This window comes from Apteryx mantelli, chromosome 16 (genome assembly GCF_036417845.1).
Source record: "Apteryx mantelli isolate bAptMan1 chromosome 16, bAptMan1.hap1, whole genome shotgun sequence".
In the NCBI taxonomy this organism is placed as follows: Eukaryota; Metazoa; Chordata; class Aves; order Apterygiformes; family Apterygidae; genus Apteryx; species Apteryx mantelli.
Genome location: NC_089993.1, coordinates 7474351 through 7493216, shown reverse-complemented (window position 1 = coordinate 7493216; position 18866 = coordinate 7474351). Strand labels below are relative to the sequence as shown.

General features: G+C 39.8%; 1 protein-coding gene across 1 annotated transcript; it reads left to right on the top strand.

The window, feature by feature from the left end:
* The first annotated feature begins 749 nt into the window (after positions 1–749).
* On the top strand, positions 750–17401 carry TMEM114 (transmembrane protein 114). The gene is made up of 5 exons (XM_067306337.1): positions 750–933; positions 1945–2025; positions 12080–12217; positions 15568–15807; positions 17187–17401. The coding sequence occupies exons 1-4, from the start codon at positions 750–752 to the stop codon at positions 15798–15800; spliced, it is 636 nt and encodes a 211-aa protein (XP_067162438.1). The 3' UTR covers positions 15801–15807; positions 17187–17401.
* Positions 17402–18866: the final 1465 nt, after the last annotated feature.

The window sequence follows — 18866 nt, the reverse complement described above, 5'->3', positions numbered from 1 at the left end:
ACAGCCAGTACTGCATCATGCAGCCATTGCCATGCTACTGTCTTCTCTCACACCGTCATTCAAATTAGGCTAGATCTCTTCCTTTCAGGTCAGGATCTGGAAGGCAAAGAACATGAGGAAATCTCTTTTAAATAAAGACAACAACAAAAATGGCATGAGAGCACCAGAACTGTTAATGTCCCTCCAGAGTTGGCTTCTGCTCCCCCTGCTCCTCAAGGCGAGCAATATTTAGCATAAGGAAGCTTTTGTCCTTCTGAAGTGAGAAAATCTGAGAGTTTCAAAACTGCCTAAGCTCTCTGGATACCCCACTCCCGATAGTTTTCTAACGGTTACCCCAAAGGCCTTTCTAAAAAGGCAGCCTTCTCAAGTGCTGCCCCACGCATACCTAGGAGCATAGGGCTTAGGCACCTCTCCCCCCGCTCGCCCCCAAAGACATACACAGACCTGGCGCGCGGGCGCTGAGGCGGCACCGCTGGGGCGCGCTGAGGCGGCACCGCTGGGGCGCGTTGAGGCGGCACCGCTGGGGCTGGTGGCGCGCGGGCGCTGAGGCGGCACCGCTGGGGCGCTGAGGCGGCACCGCTGGGGCTGGTGGCGCGCGGGCGCTGAGGCGGCACCGCTGGGGCGCGTTGAGGCGGGGCGCCTCTCCCGGGCGGAGCGGAGCGGGGCGGAGCGGGGCTGGGCTGGGCTGGGCTGGGCTGCCGGGGCAGCGGCCCCGCGAGCGCGGGCGGCAGGTGGCCGCGGGCGGCAGTATGAAGGTTAACTTAAGCGTCCTCTCCCTGTTCGTTGCCCTGGTGGGAGTTTCAAGCTTCATCTTCCTCGTGGTGGCCATCGGGACGGACTTTTGGTACATCATCGATGCCTCGAGACTGGAGACGTCCCGCAACGGCACGGACGCGCTGAGCTCGCACTCGGGACTCTGGCGGACCTGCCGGCGTGAGTTGCGCGGGGGCGGCGGGTCTCGCGCGGCCGCGGCAGCCGGGGTCAGCGCGCAGGGAGCCGCCCGCCCGCCCGGGCAGCGCTGCTGCTGCTGCTGCTGCTGCTGCTGCTGCTGCTGCTGCTGCTGCTGCTGCTGCTGCTGCTGCTTGGGGGACGCTTTTTTTCCTTTGCTGAAAACTAACGGCGAGCTGAAAACGAACTTCTAGTCTGCCTGGCTGTAGGAGGGTTCAACATTTGGTATGCTTTGTAGTAAATACTGAACAAACTAACTGCAGCAGGCAGTTACAATAATATTTTTTAGCTTCAATTGTTCAAAAAAACAATCCAGCCTCCTTTCTGACTTCTTTATCCATCAGCATTTTTTCCCAGTGGATGTCAGATTTCTAAATCTTATTGCTTGTCAAAGGAGACATGCGTACAGCAAATTTTCTGCTACTGTAAACTCATTTTCCATTAACTTTTAATTCAAACTAATTTAATAAACGTTAAACATTTAGAAGGAAAGAGATGTCTTTTTGTTTGACTGAAGAGGGAATTAAGTTAAGGGGCAAAATTTTTGTGTTAAACCAGTTACAAGTATAAGTAATATTCTATGCTATATATTATATAGTATGTAATTTTATATCTACAAGTAATATAATAATATAAAAATATTAATATAATGATATAATATAATGTGCATCAGACAGAGGCAAGAAAGACTTGCTTTCAGTGGAGGACAGGTGAAGGAGTAGGTTAAAGGAATGCTCCTGTTCCCTGTAACTTGGGCCCCATCGAAATCAGATGTTTCCCTGTTGACTTCAGTGGTTAGGGCTTTGCCCAATGGGAGCAGAAGTTGGCCAGTGCTGAGTACTGAAAATCCCCTTCTTTCCTTCCCTGTCTGCGAAGGACTGTTATTAAAGGAGATAATATTAAAGTAATTATTATATGTACATGCAAAAAAAAGAGGATATATTGCAATAAGTTATTTTAGCATTTTTTAATTGTTTTTTTTTTCTCCTGTATCAGTTAGGAGCAAATGTTACCCTTTGATAAACCCCTTCTGGCATGAGAGTATAAACATCACTGCTTCACACAGACAGCTTTTATGTGAGTAACTTTTATATTTTTTCTATACTTCCATCCATCTCTCCCTCCCTCCTTGGCCACTTTCAAGGTTCCATTTCTGATTCAGAGGGGGAGACTGTCTGAGATAGATAGTGTTTTAACTCTCTTTCTGTACAGTATCTGTCACTACGTGTGGTCTTTGTGTGTGATTACAGTTGAGATAATTTGATATCAAGTTCAGGCAATTTCTTCCACAGCATCCAGATGTTTTTGCCCAGTATGGCTCAGGAAAGTACATGATTGTTAAAAATACGGGCAAGAATGTTCAGAATTCCCCCAGAGAGTTTAATCCCTTAAATGCTTAAGCATATGCTTAAACTCATCTGTAAGGTAGCTAGGCATGTATTTATCTACCCTTTCAGTGGGATTCCTTGCCCTGAAAAAGTCTTATGTATTCAGGAAATTAAGAAAATAAATAAATAATTAAAAAATAGCATTCAAAGTCTTTGAAGAACATCAAGTTCAAAAAGATTATTTAAAGTATTTAACTGCATAGATTAGTATTCATTTCTTTTTCTTTAGATTCACTTGTGGCTATGTCAGAATCTTTTCAGAAAGTCTAAACCAAACATTTTCAAATATTATTACACTTCTAATAAAAGATGATTTAGCTCCTTCATTTCATACTTTGCTCATACAATAGCTTGTATTTGGGCATCTTTTTTTATTTGCCTCTCCTCTCTGATTCTAGTTGTTTTCCCCTTGCAGACAGAATATATGCTTTTGTCGTGTGCCTTAAAATGGTATTCTTTCCCTCAAAAACAGCTGTTTCTCCAAGCAAGCCTTTAGCATTTCTTTAGGCCTTTGGAGCAACATCTCAAGATATATCTAAAAATGCAGCAAACATGACAAAATAAGCCTTGGGACACTGATGCTAATATAGTTTTGTTGCAGCAGGAACTGGAACATGTTAGTAGGAATAAGATCCTAACAAGCAACTGAAACAGGAGTACAAACGTATTGACAGACTCAAGACTGCTGACACATTCTTTCTCTGTGCTTTCAAATTCAAAGGTGCAATTTCTTTAATCTTTCTTGCCTAAGACAGAGAGTTGTTGCTATTTGATGTTGCTGGAAATAGTGAGGATAAGTCAAAATGATTGTTTGCTGGATTGCTTAATCCTTTGAGGGTTCACAGTTAACATTTCATTGAACCTAACCAGCTATGAGTATCAACTATTATGTTAGGAATAGTCTAAATTTTGAGACAAAAGTATTAGCATTTGAAAAGCTGTGTTCATATCTGCAAAAGCTACATCTGTAATTTTTCTCAGGGAAGGAGATTTTAGATTACAACTCTTCAGCTAATGCTGAATTCTGCCAAAACATAATCAGAGACTACACAGAGCTCTTTTTGTTTCCAAGCCAGCACCATTGTAATAACAAAAGACAGCTCTTCAGTTGTCATGAAATGGTAAAGAAATAGTGACTGTGAATACAAACTCTATGAATACAAATCTCTTTCTTTCTCACATCAAATACTACTTCTAAGCTCCTGGGCAAAGACTTCAGGCCTGCAAAAACACTTGCATATTTTATTAGAAGCAGCGATAACCTGCCCCAAAATAACAAGATAAAAAGTCAGAGGTAGTTTCATTAAAAGAATCTATTAAATTTGGTTAAAATGCCCCACAGACTGAACTTTTGGGGCTTTTTTTGGATGTGCAGTTTCAGTTCAGTGAGGGTGCAGACCCACAGCAATAGCAGCTGAACATAGGAAATGTCTTGTTGGTACTTTTTACTTCTAGAAATTATAGATGATTTCTAAGTGTCATCTAGATTTGTCAAGTACAGAGATATTAACATCTGCTTCAGCCTTATACTTCTTTCTTAAGTAGTTTCTGACTATAATCACTGAATCATATTTGCACAGATCAGGGCAAACTTAGACCTTCATCTACCACACATTTTAACTAGAATTTTAGAGGACAATTCTGGGATCCTGAATTCCAGTGTAATTACAATCATTTCTTCATGTGTAGCCATCTGGGGCAAGCAAACCAATCGCACAGCTTTAATCAAAGTTACTTCAAAGAAGTATATTTCATGTGTGTGTGTGTGTACATGTGCGTGTGTGTATACATGTGCATGTGTGTGTGAGACACATTCACATGGAATTAATCTCATTCTGTCTCCTTGTATGTCCGTATTTCTCACTGTTTCATTGGCAGACTGAATTTTGGGAGTTCTGGCAACACCAAGTGTGTTTCTTGCCCGTTATTCCTAATATGAAGGTTTAGAAGGGCTGTCTCCTAATGCAGGCACTTAAGTCACACATCAGGAATCCCATCACTCATTTTTCAGTGTTCCAATACTCTTCTTGGCATGTCTTAGCTAGACAAAAGTGTCAAAAAGACAGGAGAAAATCTATACCTGAGTGCAAAGAGCTGGGTCTAAGTGGAAACAGAAGTGCTGGTCACTGCCAGAAGACAAACCCTTTATTAGAGAATGAAAAGCCTTCACGTTCCGTCCTTCCACATTTCCAATCTCTCTCCTGTTCATCCCCAGCAGTTTCCTTTTGGGCTTATTGTGTACTTCAAATAGAGCTCCTGACAAATTGGAAAAGTCAGGTGTACAAGTTAAAGTTCTGGGCCAGCAGCAGCATTACTCAGGCAATCGAGCTAAGTCTTGTTAACCTTGATAGTATGATGTATTTTCACATCACTAGAATACTCTTGAGCAATTTCTCAAATGGATTAGACACAAGCATGCCTTCTCCTGTACATTAGGCTTCCATTTCTTTTCCCTCCACTCTCTTCAGCTGAACACAGGATGTTCACACTACATGATGTATCACACTATAGAATACATTATGGGAGGATTATATGCAGTATTCTTTTAAAATATCAGCCGCTGTCTGAAGAAAGATGCCAGTAGACTACTACCACTAGCTTTTCTTCATTTAAAAAAATACTGTTTACTGGAGATGGAAATGGGGCAGAGAAAAATGTATAAGATTTTATGAACTACCATGAAAAGATGCGTTTCTCAATGGAAATCCCTCTAAGGACATAAAATGACCATTATTTCCTTTTTGTGCATCTGTTCTGTTAATTTAACATAGTGGCAGCCTGTCAGTTTCATGCAGAAACTAAAAAGCCAGTTGCATTTCTGGGCACTTCTTTACAAATGTGCTTTACCAACAGCAGCACGTTTTGCTTTGCTTTTCAGATCTGAAAGATCTGAAATATTCTTGTGTTTAGCAAAACAGCTTGAATCTATCTAATACTTTCCTTCTCCAAATGATGTTTTAACCCAGATAACTGATTTACCTAGCCACAGATGTTAGAGGGAAACCATTCAACCAAACCTGAAAAAAGTCAAACCTACTTCTGTTATCTTCTGGAGCAGCAGGGACAGTTCAGATACATAATAGAAGACAGTGGCATAAGTGTAAGCAGGCGAGATGTTCCCATTTTCTTTTGTACATCTGCTGTAGACTTTTTCCTCCAAGGAGCCTTAATTTCTCCACAGGCAGTGCAACATCTTCTACCATGCTAGTCAAAAATAGATTCAGCAGAGTCATCTGATCAAACACTCAACACACAGTTTCTGGATGTTGCTTCTACTTACGCTACTGCAAAAGGGACAGGATTAAAATGAAAGTGCCAATTTTCACAATTCAGACAGTGATTAGGGTATTTTGGTGACCATTAGGGTTAAAGATAATCCATTAAAAGTCACCTTTAAAACTGAAATCTGTCAGCAAAGGCACAGAATAGATCTTGTCCTACCATGTGTTCACCTGTGCCAGCTGAGGGAGGCAAGAGAAAATGTTTTCATGATGAGCCCATTCCAGCTCTTGCTAAATGGAAATAGAAAGATGTCATGATGACTTCAAAGGAAATGGCATCAGGAGTTCTAAGCAGCTTTGCCATTTTCCAGGACAAGAAAAAAAAACATTAAAAATCAGATCTAAAATGCAAAGGATCAGATACAGAGAGAAGTCCGTCCATGCATGGAAGGAATACTAGTATGGATTTAGTTAAAGACCACCAGTGTAATATGCCACAAAATGGACAATTTTGTAAATGTTTCTAATCTGAATCAGTTTGTACTCTGGACTTGGTTCAAGCACTTGCTTCTTGCAGGACCGACTAGTTGTTAGAAGAAAAAAAAGTAATGCCTCAGCTGGTTACTAATGTTCCCTTTCACAAAGGCTTCTATGAACTTGACTTTGGGAACTCAAGAGACCTGTTCCTATGTGTCTCAGTTATGGCTGGAGCGTGACCCCTGCCTGATAACATAAAAATCACTTCCACCTATGTTATTCTGTCTCCATTCTTAGCTGTGTTTAAGGTTATTTTTTGCAAAGCATCCTGGAATTTGTTAAGCTGCAGAGACTTTTTTTTGTAGCTTCCCCTCTTCCCTCCACACTTTTTGCCTAAAACCAAATGGCCACAAAGCTTTTTTCTTTTCTTTTGTCACATCAAAGGAACATTTGTAATCTGTTATTTGACCAATATGCAAGAGGCCTTTTTGATCCAAAGATGCAAAAACAGATGCAAAATTACAAAACAGATCGTTTCGTTTGGCTCTTATCTTTGTACCCCAAACTAGTCTGGGAGTCCATCTACACTGCCGAACTGGGGCCAGTGCTAAAAACAGTTACATGAAAGAAAATACTGTTATTTCTTAATGACTGCCTTAATCAGCTTGCTCCAAATACACAAAACAAGCTACATTAGGTACCTACAAGGCATGATTAAATCCCTGAAAATCCTGATTTTTTTTATTGTTGACATGAGCATCATGGCCAGTGGTTGATTTCCTGATACACATCACTTCTTAGCACCCTCATTTATTCCTGAGCCATCCAGTGATGATCAGTTAATGGCTGTGGTTTCCACTTACAAAGGACTGGAAGAAAATGTTTTTTCTTTTATGAAACCAAGACTGTGTGCTGCTGACCATGCATGACTGCTTAAATTATTCTCCTCACACTATTCTCTTTTCAACATCAATATACTTGGAACTGTAATGCTGCAGGGAGGTTAGTGCTTTCTGCAGGGAAACAGTCTTTGCAGTAGCAACAATTACCAACACCTCAGGTATTATAATGCAACAGCTGCTTCAGTTTCCTCCTCAACAAAATTAGTTTAACGCCACTGGTTTTTCTCACAGGATGCGGACCCTGTAACAATCACGAGCCAACTGTTTTAACTCCTCTCCTCGCTTTGTACAGGCCTGCTTCATTTTTAATGAGTGATATGTTTATACTCCTGCCCCTGTCCCAGAATGCCTTGTTCTCAGACTGCTGTTACTTTTGACCTGAGGAATTTACAGTTCCTCACAATTTCTCCTTTTGGTTTGAAGTTATCAGAAGTGAACAGCTAGAGCTGGAAGACCTGGCAAAAGCCAGTTCAGAGGCCAAGTGAAATGTACCCCAGATGATGTACATAGAAATTCTAGCTTAATTCATATGGTAAGTATATAAACAAACAGATTCGCTTTCTGAGCAACAGTGGAGTGATGCTCCAAAGAGGTTGCAGTGAGCATCTACCTCAGTGTTTATAGGAGATACTGTAGTACATACATACAGAAATCTGAGATAATTGTAGCATCACTGCAACTGAGCCCTAATGACTGACAACTTTTGGTGAATGTTCTCATTTGAAAATAGCATAATAGCAATAGAACAGGATCCATACTGCATTGCTGACGTGGATCATTCCACCTAGTATCAGAGGTTTCTATCAGTGCCCGCCTTTTCTGAGTCTAGCATCATTATATTTTTACTTTCTGCAATTTGACTTTCAGTTTAGCTCAGAGACTTGTGACTGGAGAAGAGTAGAAAACTGAAACATGTAACCTGAAGTCCAGAACTCAGCTAAGTATCTGGGGGCACCCCGATCCTGTGAGCTCTCCTTGGCTATCATCATTTCTCTACTGAGTGGGAGGCAATCCAGGCCTTTGCATCCCTGCGATTCTAGCTCAGAAACCTTGCATTTAGCCACAGACAGCTGTTGCTCACGGTTTCTCTGGGTTGTTTCCTTCCTTCCCAGCAGGTCAGGCTTTCTGAGTGCACTGTTTCTTCCTAGCCCTGCCAAGTCTTTCCAGAGCAGCCCCACTAGCTTTCACCTCCTGCCTGCATTCTGTTTGAGCTACAGGCTTTTGTGCAGCTCTTTGTGCAGCTCTTTGGCTGTTTAGTTACAGCTGGGAAAGATACACAGGTCCTTAATTAAGCTCTTCTGAGCTGCTTCCATTTGGATTACTTCTGATGAGGTGACTATTACAGATTTCTAGAGACTATTTCCTATAATAAGGTGTGCAAACAAATCTGAAGTTAGTTTAAAACAATGAAGCTACAGCATGTTCTTAACAGGAGATTAACAAGACTGCTAGATCTGCAGTTGATTAGTTTTGATAGCATCCAGTTTTCTAGTTCATTCCACAATTTTCTGTTACAAGCTACTTCTCATCAAGCAAGTACTATCTTGGATGGTGATTTAGAAATACCTACCAGATTCACAAAAGATCTAAATGCACACTACAGATGTCATTCCTATAGACAGTTGGTCAGAGCTCTAGTAAAACAGCCTTAGCTAGCTGATGTAAAACTTCATGAACTCAAATCAAGCAAAGTATTCTTTGCTACAAAAAAATGGAGCGTTTTTTAAATGTTTGTCAGCTTGTTTCAGTATTTTCAAAGATAAGCTCTATTAGCTCTTTTGGACTAGACTGACAGCAAAGTCAGGTATTATTCAGAAATAGATGTGGGAAACTGGAATTCTGTTTTATGAGAAAGTGCATATACCTTTCCTTGTGCAAAATGCTTGGTGTTTTTCAATACTAGATTTGTCATCAGAATGAAGACAGTTGTATGATATACATAAATACATACTTCAACCCAGCCTTAAAAAAAAAACAAAAATGTTTGACAGCAAAATTTATGTTTGGATTTCTCTCACAGTTGATTATTGAAGACAGAAGTACAGCAATGATATTTTAAGTCATGTCCTTCCATAAACTAATTCTGGCCTTCTAATCAAGGAGTGTAATGGCATAATATCATATGCCAGATGGCATGAATTCAGATTCCTGAGTGGTTTCCATGGCAGCGTTTTAGAATAAGTTTCCCAGGCAGTTGCAGATTGCACAGAAGAGGCACAAATAGGTATTAAGTATTGAACTAGAACAGTGAAAGTGGTAAAAGTGCTTTTTAACCAAATACAATATAATTAAATATTTCATGTCAAAAGACCTGTGGGGGACTCATGAGAAATATGATTTCAGCTGTATGTAGGAAAATCTGTCACAATGGCATTTGTGGGTTTTACCTGAGATATCCCTGAAATTTATTTTCAGTGGAGAGGGAACAAAAATCAGAGTCATTCTGACGTTGCATGCAACTGTCACAGATGTGACATAGATTGATGTAATCTGTGACACTGTCCACTGGAAATGCGAAGGCCTCTGTCACTCTGCTAACCCACCTGGAAACAGAAGAATAATCTGGTAGGGATTTGTGTTCCCCTTGGTACGAAGGAAAAGGTTACACTCAGAGCCTCATCTTCTTTACCTGCACTTGTCCTAGCTAAGGTGACAGTCCTAGGAGCATTAGCTGAAGTCAAGCCACAAAAAGGAAAGTCAAAGAAACAGCAACTGTTAGCGCTACTCTCCTGAGGTATAGTTTGTTAGCAGCAACTTTGCCTGACTAGTGAGGGACATCTAGGAAATCACAAAGCACAGGCCCAGCCGTGAGCTCGTTTATATGGTTGCCTCCCAGAAAAATCAGGTCTGAGGACAGAGGTGCACCATTCTTGCATTCTTACTCTTTTAATGTCAATTGTTGGACTTTATCCCCAAAAGGTCTGTTCACTTCCTACATGTAAGACCAAATCTAAGAGGATATCAAAATGGAAAGGGTTCAAAATCAGGCCTAATACTATTAGGAAGCACAAATGGGGCTGAAGAGCAGCTTGTTCTTGCCACTTCTGAAGAAAATGGGTACTAAATTGTGTGCCAAATCTCTGTTCTGTCACATCATGCCACATCATATCCCTGACAACCCCTTCTAACTATATAAAACTCCAGAACTAAGTTCCATGACTATCTCTCCTTTTGGTATTCAACTAAGATTTGCAAACAGTTGTGACATATTGGTTTATGCATAGTAAGCTGAAGATTGATTTGACTGTTAGTGTCTGAGAACTCCTAGCAGGCTGAATTTCTTAGCCAACAACAGGAGCCATGGCTAATTATGTTGAAGGAAAACTCAGAGAGTATCCTCAGACTTAGAAGCAAGGAGAGAAAGTGCTCCCTCTACTGCAGAATGCTGCATTCCTGCTTTCTGTGCATCTGCTGTCACTGACGGTGAAGTATGTGGGACTCATTTACTGTGAGAATATAGTCTTTTATAGGTTTTGTTAGCTCACTGGGAATATTTGAAAGGATTCCTCCACCATTAAGAAATACATATGTAAGCCCTTGACACACTACAAGGCCCTGCAAGACCACCAAGATGACTCTAATTGCAAAATTGTTTTAGAACTGAACCAAGATAAGTTGCATTTTTTTTATTAGCCTTAGAGCAGATTCCCTTTTAATTTACACCAGCCTTCTTCAACTCACTTCAGTGGATTTACAGTAGTACTGTACCAGTGAGGAATATGAGGAAGAAGTAAGTTACTTTCATGCATTAATTGCTTTCTCCAAGAAAGAGGAAAACTGAAGATCAATTTGCAGATTCTTCTTCTTTGTATAGAAAGTAACAGGGGAATAATCCTTACCTTTTTTAACAAGGTAATAATCAATCCTTACCTAATTAACAAAGTCAAGCTGGTGTTGCAGAGCAGTACTTAACAAATCACAGCTCCAAAGAAAGAGAGTAAATTAAACTAATTGATCCAAAAGAGCAAAGCACAGAGGCAGCACAAGTTGATCTACAGTTCTGTTACATCTTTATCATGATATTGAAGAGGATAAGCTAGATCCTTAGCTAGCGGAAGGTGGTGTACCTTCACTTCTCTGAGGAGTTATAGTAATTTAAAAAAATTGATCATCTGATCACACACAAACTCTGATCTCATAAATTACTCCTTTTTCTTGGGGACTAGCTAATGTTGTGTTGTTGTTCCTCTGTGAGATTAAATGAGAGGTTGGAGCCCAAAACTCCTCAGAAAATGGAATTTAAATTTTCCTTTCTCAGTAACTCTGCTCTTGATTCTGGTATGAAATAAATGGAAGCTGGAATTACTATATATTTTTTTCTTATTATTCTATGAAAGCATTGTGAATAGATGACTTTTGATTGCATGAGAGAGAACAGTGAGACAAAGACGGTTTATGATGGAAATAACAGCATGACAGAAAAAAATACATAGCAACCTACTGTTTGCACAGCTATTAAAATGTTACAGAGATCAATAAAGACGAATGTAAAACATTCAGCATGGGAGGAAGCAACCAGGATAAGTTAATGTACTTAGTGAAACTGCTATATAGAACAATAACAGACACAGATAGTCAGAGCTGGATGGGAAAATTTTCTTCTAATGTTAACCTGTTGTTCAGCTACAACAAAGGAAGAGGTCAGCAATTTGTTAACTCAATTCAGCAGAGAACACATGAGAGAAAAGAAATGGTTTAACCAAAGCATCTGCTGGATATCACCACCCAAACAGGACAGTGCCACTCACTGTGATACGTATTGTTCAGATAACCAGGGTTACATTACTTTTGATTAAGGTTGCCAATGGCTACCTGATACGCAATGCACCACCTGTTATCTAGTTAGGCTTAATATTTGAGAGCAATTTAATTGCTTAAACATGTCCATGTAGACATATCCTTTATCTTTCTGGTCTCTATTTGAAACGCTGTGATCCTGTGAGAGGCTCACTCTGTATGATACCTTTTTCTCCATATATTATTTGTTCTGCCTATTTAAACTGAAAACCCCAGAGATTGTCCACTCCTTATTTTGTGCAGCACCTGGCAGAATAAGACTGATCCTGATTAGGGGCTATGCATTCAATAGCGATACATCCAATGACACCATAACAAGATATTAACATTCTTCATTTTTCTTCAGACATGCACGGGACATTTGTCATCCTGATGCCCCTCAGCCTGATATTGATGATTCTTGGAGGAATGACTGGATTCATCAGTATTCTTGCCAGGGCCTACCTACTGCTTCTAATGACGGGGCTGCTTTTTCTTTTTGGAGGTACTATATCAAACTCCTGGCTTAATCATTTTAGATATTAAGAGATTACATCTGGGAAACATTACTTTGCCTTCTAGGGAAAAGAGCTAAGCAAGAGTCTGCTTTCAGAATAATGCCAGTGTTCATTCACTTGGTGCCTAACTCAGCTCCTAATGGGTTTCTGGAACAGAAAGCTACCACTTACAGCCAAGAAAGGCGAATGATCAGACACAGCCATATGCCTTTGTGGAGTTAGGCACACTTTGAACACAATGTGTTTGTTGTATCCATTAACACAAAAGCTTAAAAACCTTCTTAGTGCAATGCCCAACTCTTCACAGGCAGGGTTTTAAATCTGAAGTAATGGAGAAGTACCTTTGGAAGTAGTAAAACCTAGGGTTCAATAGCCTTGCACTGATCTTACAATTACTAAAATACATGAAATTTTTTCAAAGGCATTTGCATTGAGTTCCTGAAAAGGGTCTTGTTAGGGATTCTTGGGTTAGCTTTATTGTTAGGTTTGAACTAGAGTATTGTCCCCAAACTCTGTGGGGTCACAAAGGCCTTCAGCTCATTGCACCACCCCAGCACAGCCTACCACAGACAGCTTCAGGTCACAGCAGCAGGTTCTAGGACTTCAGTGATTTGTAAGAAGGCCAAACACTGTACAGGGAAGAAGTTGAAGATTACTTGACCACTGTGTTCAAGTGTAACACTGATTAAAGAGGTTTGTACTCTAATAAGAAGGTTGATTTTGGGAGTAAGTCATAGGAAGTTTTCTGATTTTTCACAAATGCCAGTTGCACAGGATGTTCTTTGACAAATATGATGAACTTTTATACATTTAATATAGGTTATGGGCCTCAGCCCATAATAGTCTAACAAGAATCCTGAACTCACTGCTCTGTAAAGTCACCCTAGGCATAAAACCCTTCCTCTTTTTCTGTCATTAGCTGGACTAAGAATAGCAGCACTGTTCACATGGAAGATGAGTGCAGTTACTGCACTCCACCCAAAATCCACTAAAATCCACCCACATGTTGCTATCTCAGCTACCTGTTACCTGCCAATTCCTGACCCTTCTGTCTTCATTTGATAGTGACACTGTTACCAGCCTTTTCATAACCAACCTTTTGCTGGGGATGGAAATTCCGTTTTGCTCTTATTTTTATTGTTCCTATTCAGATTAGTAAAATTAAATTTAATGTTTTGAAATTCTCACAAAAGAAAACCCCAAAGAGTTATTTTAGTTGAAGTGTAACATTTCATTTTGAAACAAGTGAAACACTTAAATTTGGGGGGGTTGTTATCATTTTTGCTGTAACTAAGAACTCTGTGTTTTAGAAAGCCATTTATGAATTAAAAATAAAAACGTTCCATCAAGATAGGATAACTGGACTTAAATCTGTCTCCGTTTTTCCCCCCAAATAGAGTTTCAGTACTGTTTCACAATGCAGCTTGAAATAGAAATTTTCTCCAACAGAAAATGGAGCCCTCAGTATTGGTCCTTATCACCTGATCATACAGTCCTGTTTCTAAGAAGAGAATGACAAGAGATTGCAGGAAGCTAATGTGCAGCTGTCTCAAAGTCTTGACTGACCTTTGCAGTCTGAAATGCTTTTACAAAGACCAACCATCCCCCATTATGCTTTTCCTTTGTGAGAAATATAAGTTCTGTTTCCTTAGTACATCAAAAAGCTATATTCACTAAAAAGGTGTATTTAGGCCATTTGGAAACTGATGTAAATAGGAAGTGAAAGATGAAAAGCTGTGAAGTATAGAGCATGATTATCCCGCCGAAGCGTGGAGTACCATGCCTTTCTAAGACCCTTGGGTTTGCAAAGAGGGAAGAGAAACACAGAGACAGGATTAGGAGTGGTGTTAGAATTTGTTCTGAAGATGCAACTAGTGCTGTTTCCCAGGACAGCATGGACAGACTGGAGGGTGGCCTTTGATGTGAGACCAGATCGTCCTCCTGCTTAAGCAGTATGGTCTGGCTGTTTCAGCTGCACTGAGGCTTGATACATGTAACAGATAAGCACAGTTCTATAGGATTTTCCAGTTCACGAAGTTTGGTATTGATTGGATAATGCTGTCCCAGCAGAAAAATATCTTATGGTGCAATTCCAGAAACTGAGTTTTGGGGTTTTTTTGGAAAATACCAGAATGGATATGTTTCACATTCCGGGACATTCTACTTCCCCATTTCCTAAATGTAGCCATATTTGAGAAGGATCACAGAACCCAACAAACCTTGCTGAAAACTTCAACAAAACAGTCATTTCCATTTCTGCTGGCAAAAAGTATAGAGAAGTGATGTTGGCCCCTTGCAGAGGTCTAGAATAAGACACAGGCATAATAGCATGGTTAAAATTGGGAATGTGAATATGGATTTTGACTCTTGGATGATCCAATACTTTTCTCTTCCCTCTACTTAAATTTGTCTTCCTGCCAAAAACACATATGCACCTTGACTTACACTTTGATTTAACATAAAGCCAGATCAGAGTCTTATCAGATAAAGCACTATCTTATCCTAAAAGTGTTCCAGTATCTCCTACTTTCCCTGGGCCATAGTCCTCTAACTCAGTGTTTTCCTATCTCCTCTTTCCTGCCCATGATCCAGTAGAGGTGTGGGTTAGTCCATATTCTTTGACTGCCGTAGATGCCAGGCCCAAGATCTAGCACCTACCTTTCTTAAATGTGCCATTCCCTGCGTTTGCCAGTTTCTGTACAGTCCTTTCATTCTGAAAACAACTGGCTTTTTGTTTGAGTGCCTTCAATAATTTATTTCTAATCTCCAGCTATGTCTTTGGATCAATTATTCACAAGTGCTGAACAGCCAGGACCTCACAACACTGGGTGGCACCTGACAGTAAGGACCAACGTGTTTACACTGAACACTCAAAACTTAGGATGCCCTAAATTAGAAACCAGCCTAAATTCAAGTCACTAGAACGTTTTTCTCCATGGGATTTCTCACATAAAAGTAGACAACTGTACATGGTGCACAGCAGTGAGAAATTAGGATGCATTATAATACAGTATTGAAAACAGATATGTACATGCATTAGATATCTGTAAAAGACATGACTAGATTTATAGGCTTACTGTTATACATTTTGAGTTAGTATTTAACAATTAGAACACATTAAATCAAATGAACAGAACTAACCCTCCGTTTACTTCCTTTCCTCTTACTTTCCCAGAAAAAAAGCCTCAACTAGATTTGAAAGGTAAACAGAGGCTAATCAGGAATCCTGCCTGGGTAGATACAAAGGAATAGCAAAGGAATGCTAAGAGGTGTCAGACTAAGTAGTTTTAATTTCTGCGGGGGATCCTAACTAGCTGAATGTGTTTTTCTTTCCCAGCTCTTGTTACACTTACTGGGATCAGCGTCTATATTGCATATTCAGCTGCTGCCTTCAAAGAAGCGGTTTGCCTCCTGAGGAGTAAGGATCTCTTGGTAGAAATCGACATCAGGTTTGGCTGGTCTTTGGCATTAGTGTGGATCTCCTTTGTTGCAGAAGTGCTCACTGGGGCTGTATTTCTTCTGGCAGCAAGAGTTGTGGGCCTGAAACGGCGACGTGAACAGGCATTGTGAACAACAGGTATCAGTGCAACAACAGAATTCTACAGAGCCTAAAAATGTGGATTACTTGGTCTGTCTGGTCCATAGGGATAATAAAGTGGTTAGGTTGTGACTGAGAGAGTCTTGCCAGCTGCCATAAACTCTTCTCCTCACATGTAGCTACAGAACACAAAGATTCTGATAAAGCTGTAAAACATTTCAAATATTCTTTCCCTTTGTGACTGTACAAGAAAGTACATTGCACTGTTAGTGTTTCCAAAATAATTTCAGCTGACAACTCGAGACATCTCCATTCATTGCTTAGAACAAGACAGATCTCTCGCTCTCTTCTCCTTTCTACTGTCCCAGCAAAGTGCCTCGGAGTACCTTGCAGGCCAGTCTGCACAGTCCAGTTAGCCTTTGGTTTCTTTTCTGAGTCTCCTAGTAAGTATCACAGTCATGTTGACAGCCTCTGTCCATCAGAGATACTCTGAAATTGTTAACTTTGTGGTAGACTGTGTGTCCTTCCTGCTGCCTTTGGAGGCCCATAGAGGTATATAATATATATACACTGGAACCCAAGGAGAGAGTGTTGCAGTAAATATCCTCAATTAATAATTCACACCTTAATGCAGTTTTGTTATACCAAATAAGATTGGAGGTAAAGATACAGAATAGGAAATACTTCAGAATATTTGAAGGAGAACTCTAGCCAGAATCCCCAGCACTAGGGCATGGCTAGGAAATCTAGTGAGGTGAGTATTAATTTTTACTCTGGTGTTACTCATTTTCCTTAATTGCGGGATCTTTCTTTTTGCTCATGTGTCTCCAGAGAGGTCCTCTCTTCTCCACCACAGTCACACTCTTTTTTGTGACAAGAAATGAGTCAGTTTCTAAAATGAGCTTTGGTGCTATGATAAAACGAAGGGGTATGAAGTCTAGATGCTGTGAATGTCTTGATATTAGTTATTCTGCAGACAGTAGTGACTATGGTCACTAGTGACTATGGTGAAGTTCTTCTGAAGTGCAGTGTAATGGTGAGTCTACTTCAAGAGAAAGCTACAGCTGCTTTTCAGATGTTTTAACTAACTACTGCAGCCAGTCCCAACCTATCAGATGTTCGGGTACAGGAAGCCCATACTTACCTCTTTCAACTTATTACTAGCTCCTTTTTCCATTATGTCATGCAGTAAACCTATGTGATAGATTTTCCATTTTTTACTTAGCAATTTTGATGATGCTTCCTTATCATGAAATCAATAACATGCTTTATGCTAGAATATGTTTAACTTGTGCTAAAAACAGCTGAGTGAAACTGGACATACAGGACACCTGAATTTCATCTTAAATGCGAAGAAATCTAGGGTTTTTTTATTAATTTTTTCTCTGGCTAATAGTGTTTAAGATAGTTTATTTCAGGTCCCACTGATGTTAATGAAGAAATTTTCTCCCAGCTGCTGTGGCCTGGGATGACCTGAAGGAATTAATAGCTCCACTACGTTTCTACTAGATCATGTATTTCTGGAGGGCTTCTGCATATTCCAGTTCAAGACTGTGTTTCAGGAGCCCAAATTCTGTTCTGAACTGTGTCAGCAAGGCACACTGCGCCACTGGGCCAGTCCCTCACTATTTCTACTGTAGTAGAAATGTTTTTCCTCCAGTAGTGCAAAAGGCATAATTTACCTAACTCTGTTAAATAGCAAAACAATTTTATCATTGTTTCTCGTGCTAAAAATTGCATGTTTACTCATAAGGAAGTATCTACTGAGCTCAGCTCTGATCTTAGTCCCAACGTACCAAGTGTTTTAGAAAAAATGGTGAGAGAGAGCTTCCGAGAGCTTCCAAGAGCTTGCAGTCTTTGCTGATATAAGGAAATACTATTACTACCGTGCTGTGAATGGAGACCTGAGGCAGAAAAGGATTGAACTGCCCAAGGTCATATAGAACCAGAGTTTCTGAATCCCAGTCTAAGGCTTTAGCTGGGGGACCTTTCTTGTCATGAGGATGAAGTTAGAAATTCTGAGGTTAGGTGACTGAGCGGTATAAGTTCTGTGAACAGCCAGCACAATTTGTACTTTTCAGTAGCTCTCACATTAATTTTCACATATTTTCCATGTTGCCTTACATTGGGACTGTACAGCTGAGTTGTTTTACAAGTTAAAGCATACCAAATCAGCTCTATCAGGAAAGCAGGAAAAAATCCTTTGTAGCCAAAATTCCATGTACTTAAGTCAATTATTTTACATGTCTTATGTAAAATGTAAATTCTGTGTTTTAGTTGCTGGTGAAGCTATTTAACATTATCAAACCATTTGTATGATATTACTCAGACATTACTGTAAGCTGTTATAGTAAGGTACCATTCGAGTTATTTTTTAATGTTTACTATAGATATTCTTTTACAGTGGTTTTGAATGGTGAAAAATTAAATAAAATGATACCTCAGAGCTGGAAATTATTTACAAAAGTATGGAAGATCTAAAATACCTATTTTTCTTTAACTTTTTTTCTGCAGATCTATTCTACAGTTAATGTGATGCTTTTGAAGTGCCTGTGTCACATGTGGTAGGTATTTATCAGATATGTATGCAACTGCAATAAAAAATACTCAGATGATCAGAAAGATTGCAAAGAACCAATGAATTTGTCATTGAATTAGAGTAATTCTCATTTCTATGGCTTTCCTAAATTTCTCATTCTGGCTTTCTGCAATATGTGGCACAACAGTAATAAAGAGTATTTCCTGCCCCTGTAGATTTGTATAACCCCTGAATTTCTCTTAAATTCCTTCAGAATACCAAAAAAAAAAAAAAAAAGATTGCTTGGAATAGTCAACTAAGTTTTAAACATTTTGAAGAGTTATGCTAGAAAGGGAAAACATTCTGGAAAGGACTTCATCTGATTTGATATAAGTGACCTTATCAATTTCTTAATCATACTGAAACTGATGGTTATTGAATACCCAGTTCTTTGCTGTATTTTCCCAAAAATGCATTAATGAGATGAGGAGACTGACTGCTCCCCATACCTTCTGGTGTATTATAAACTTACAGGTAACTGGCCACATTTAAAGTGAAGAAAAATAGACATTATTATATT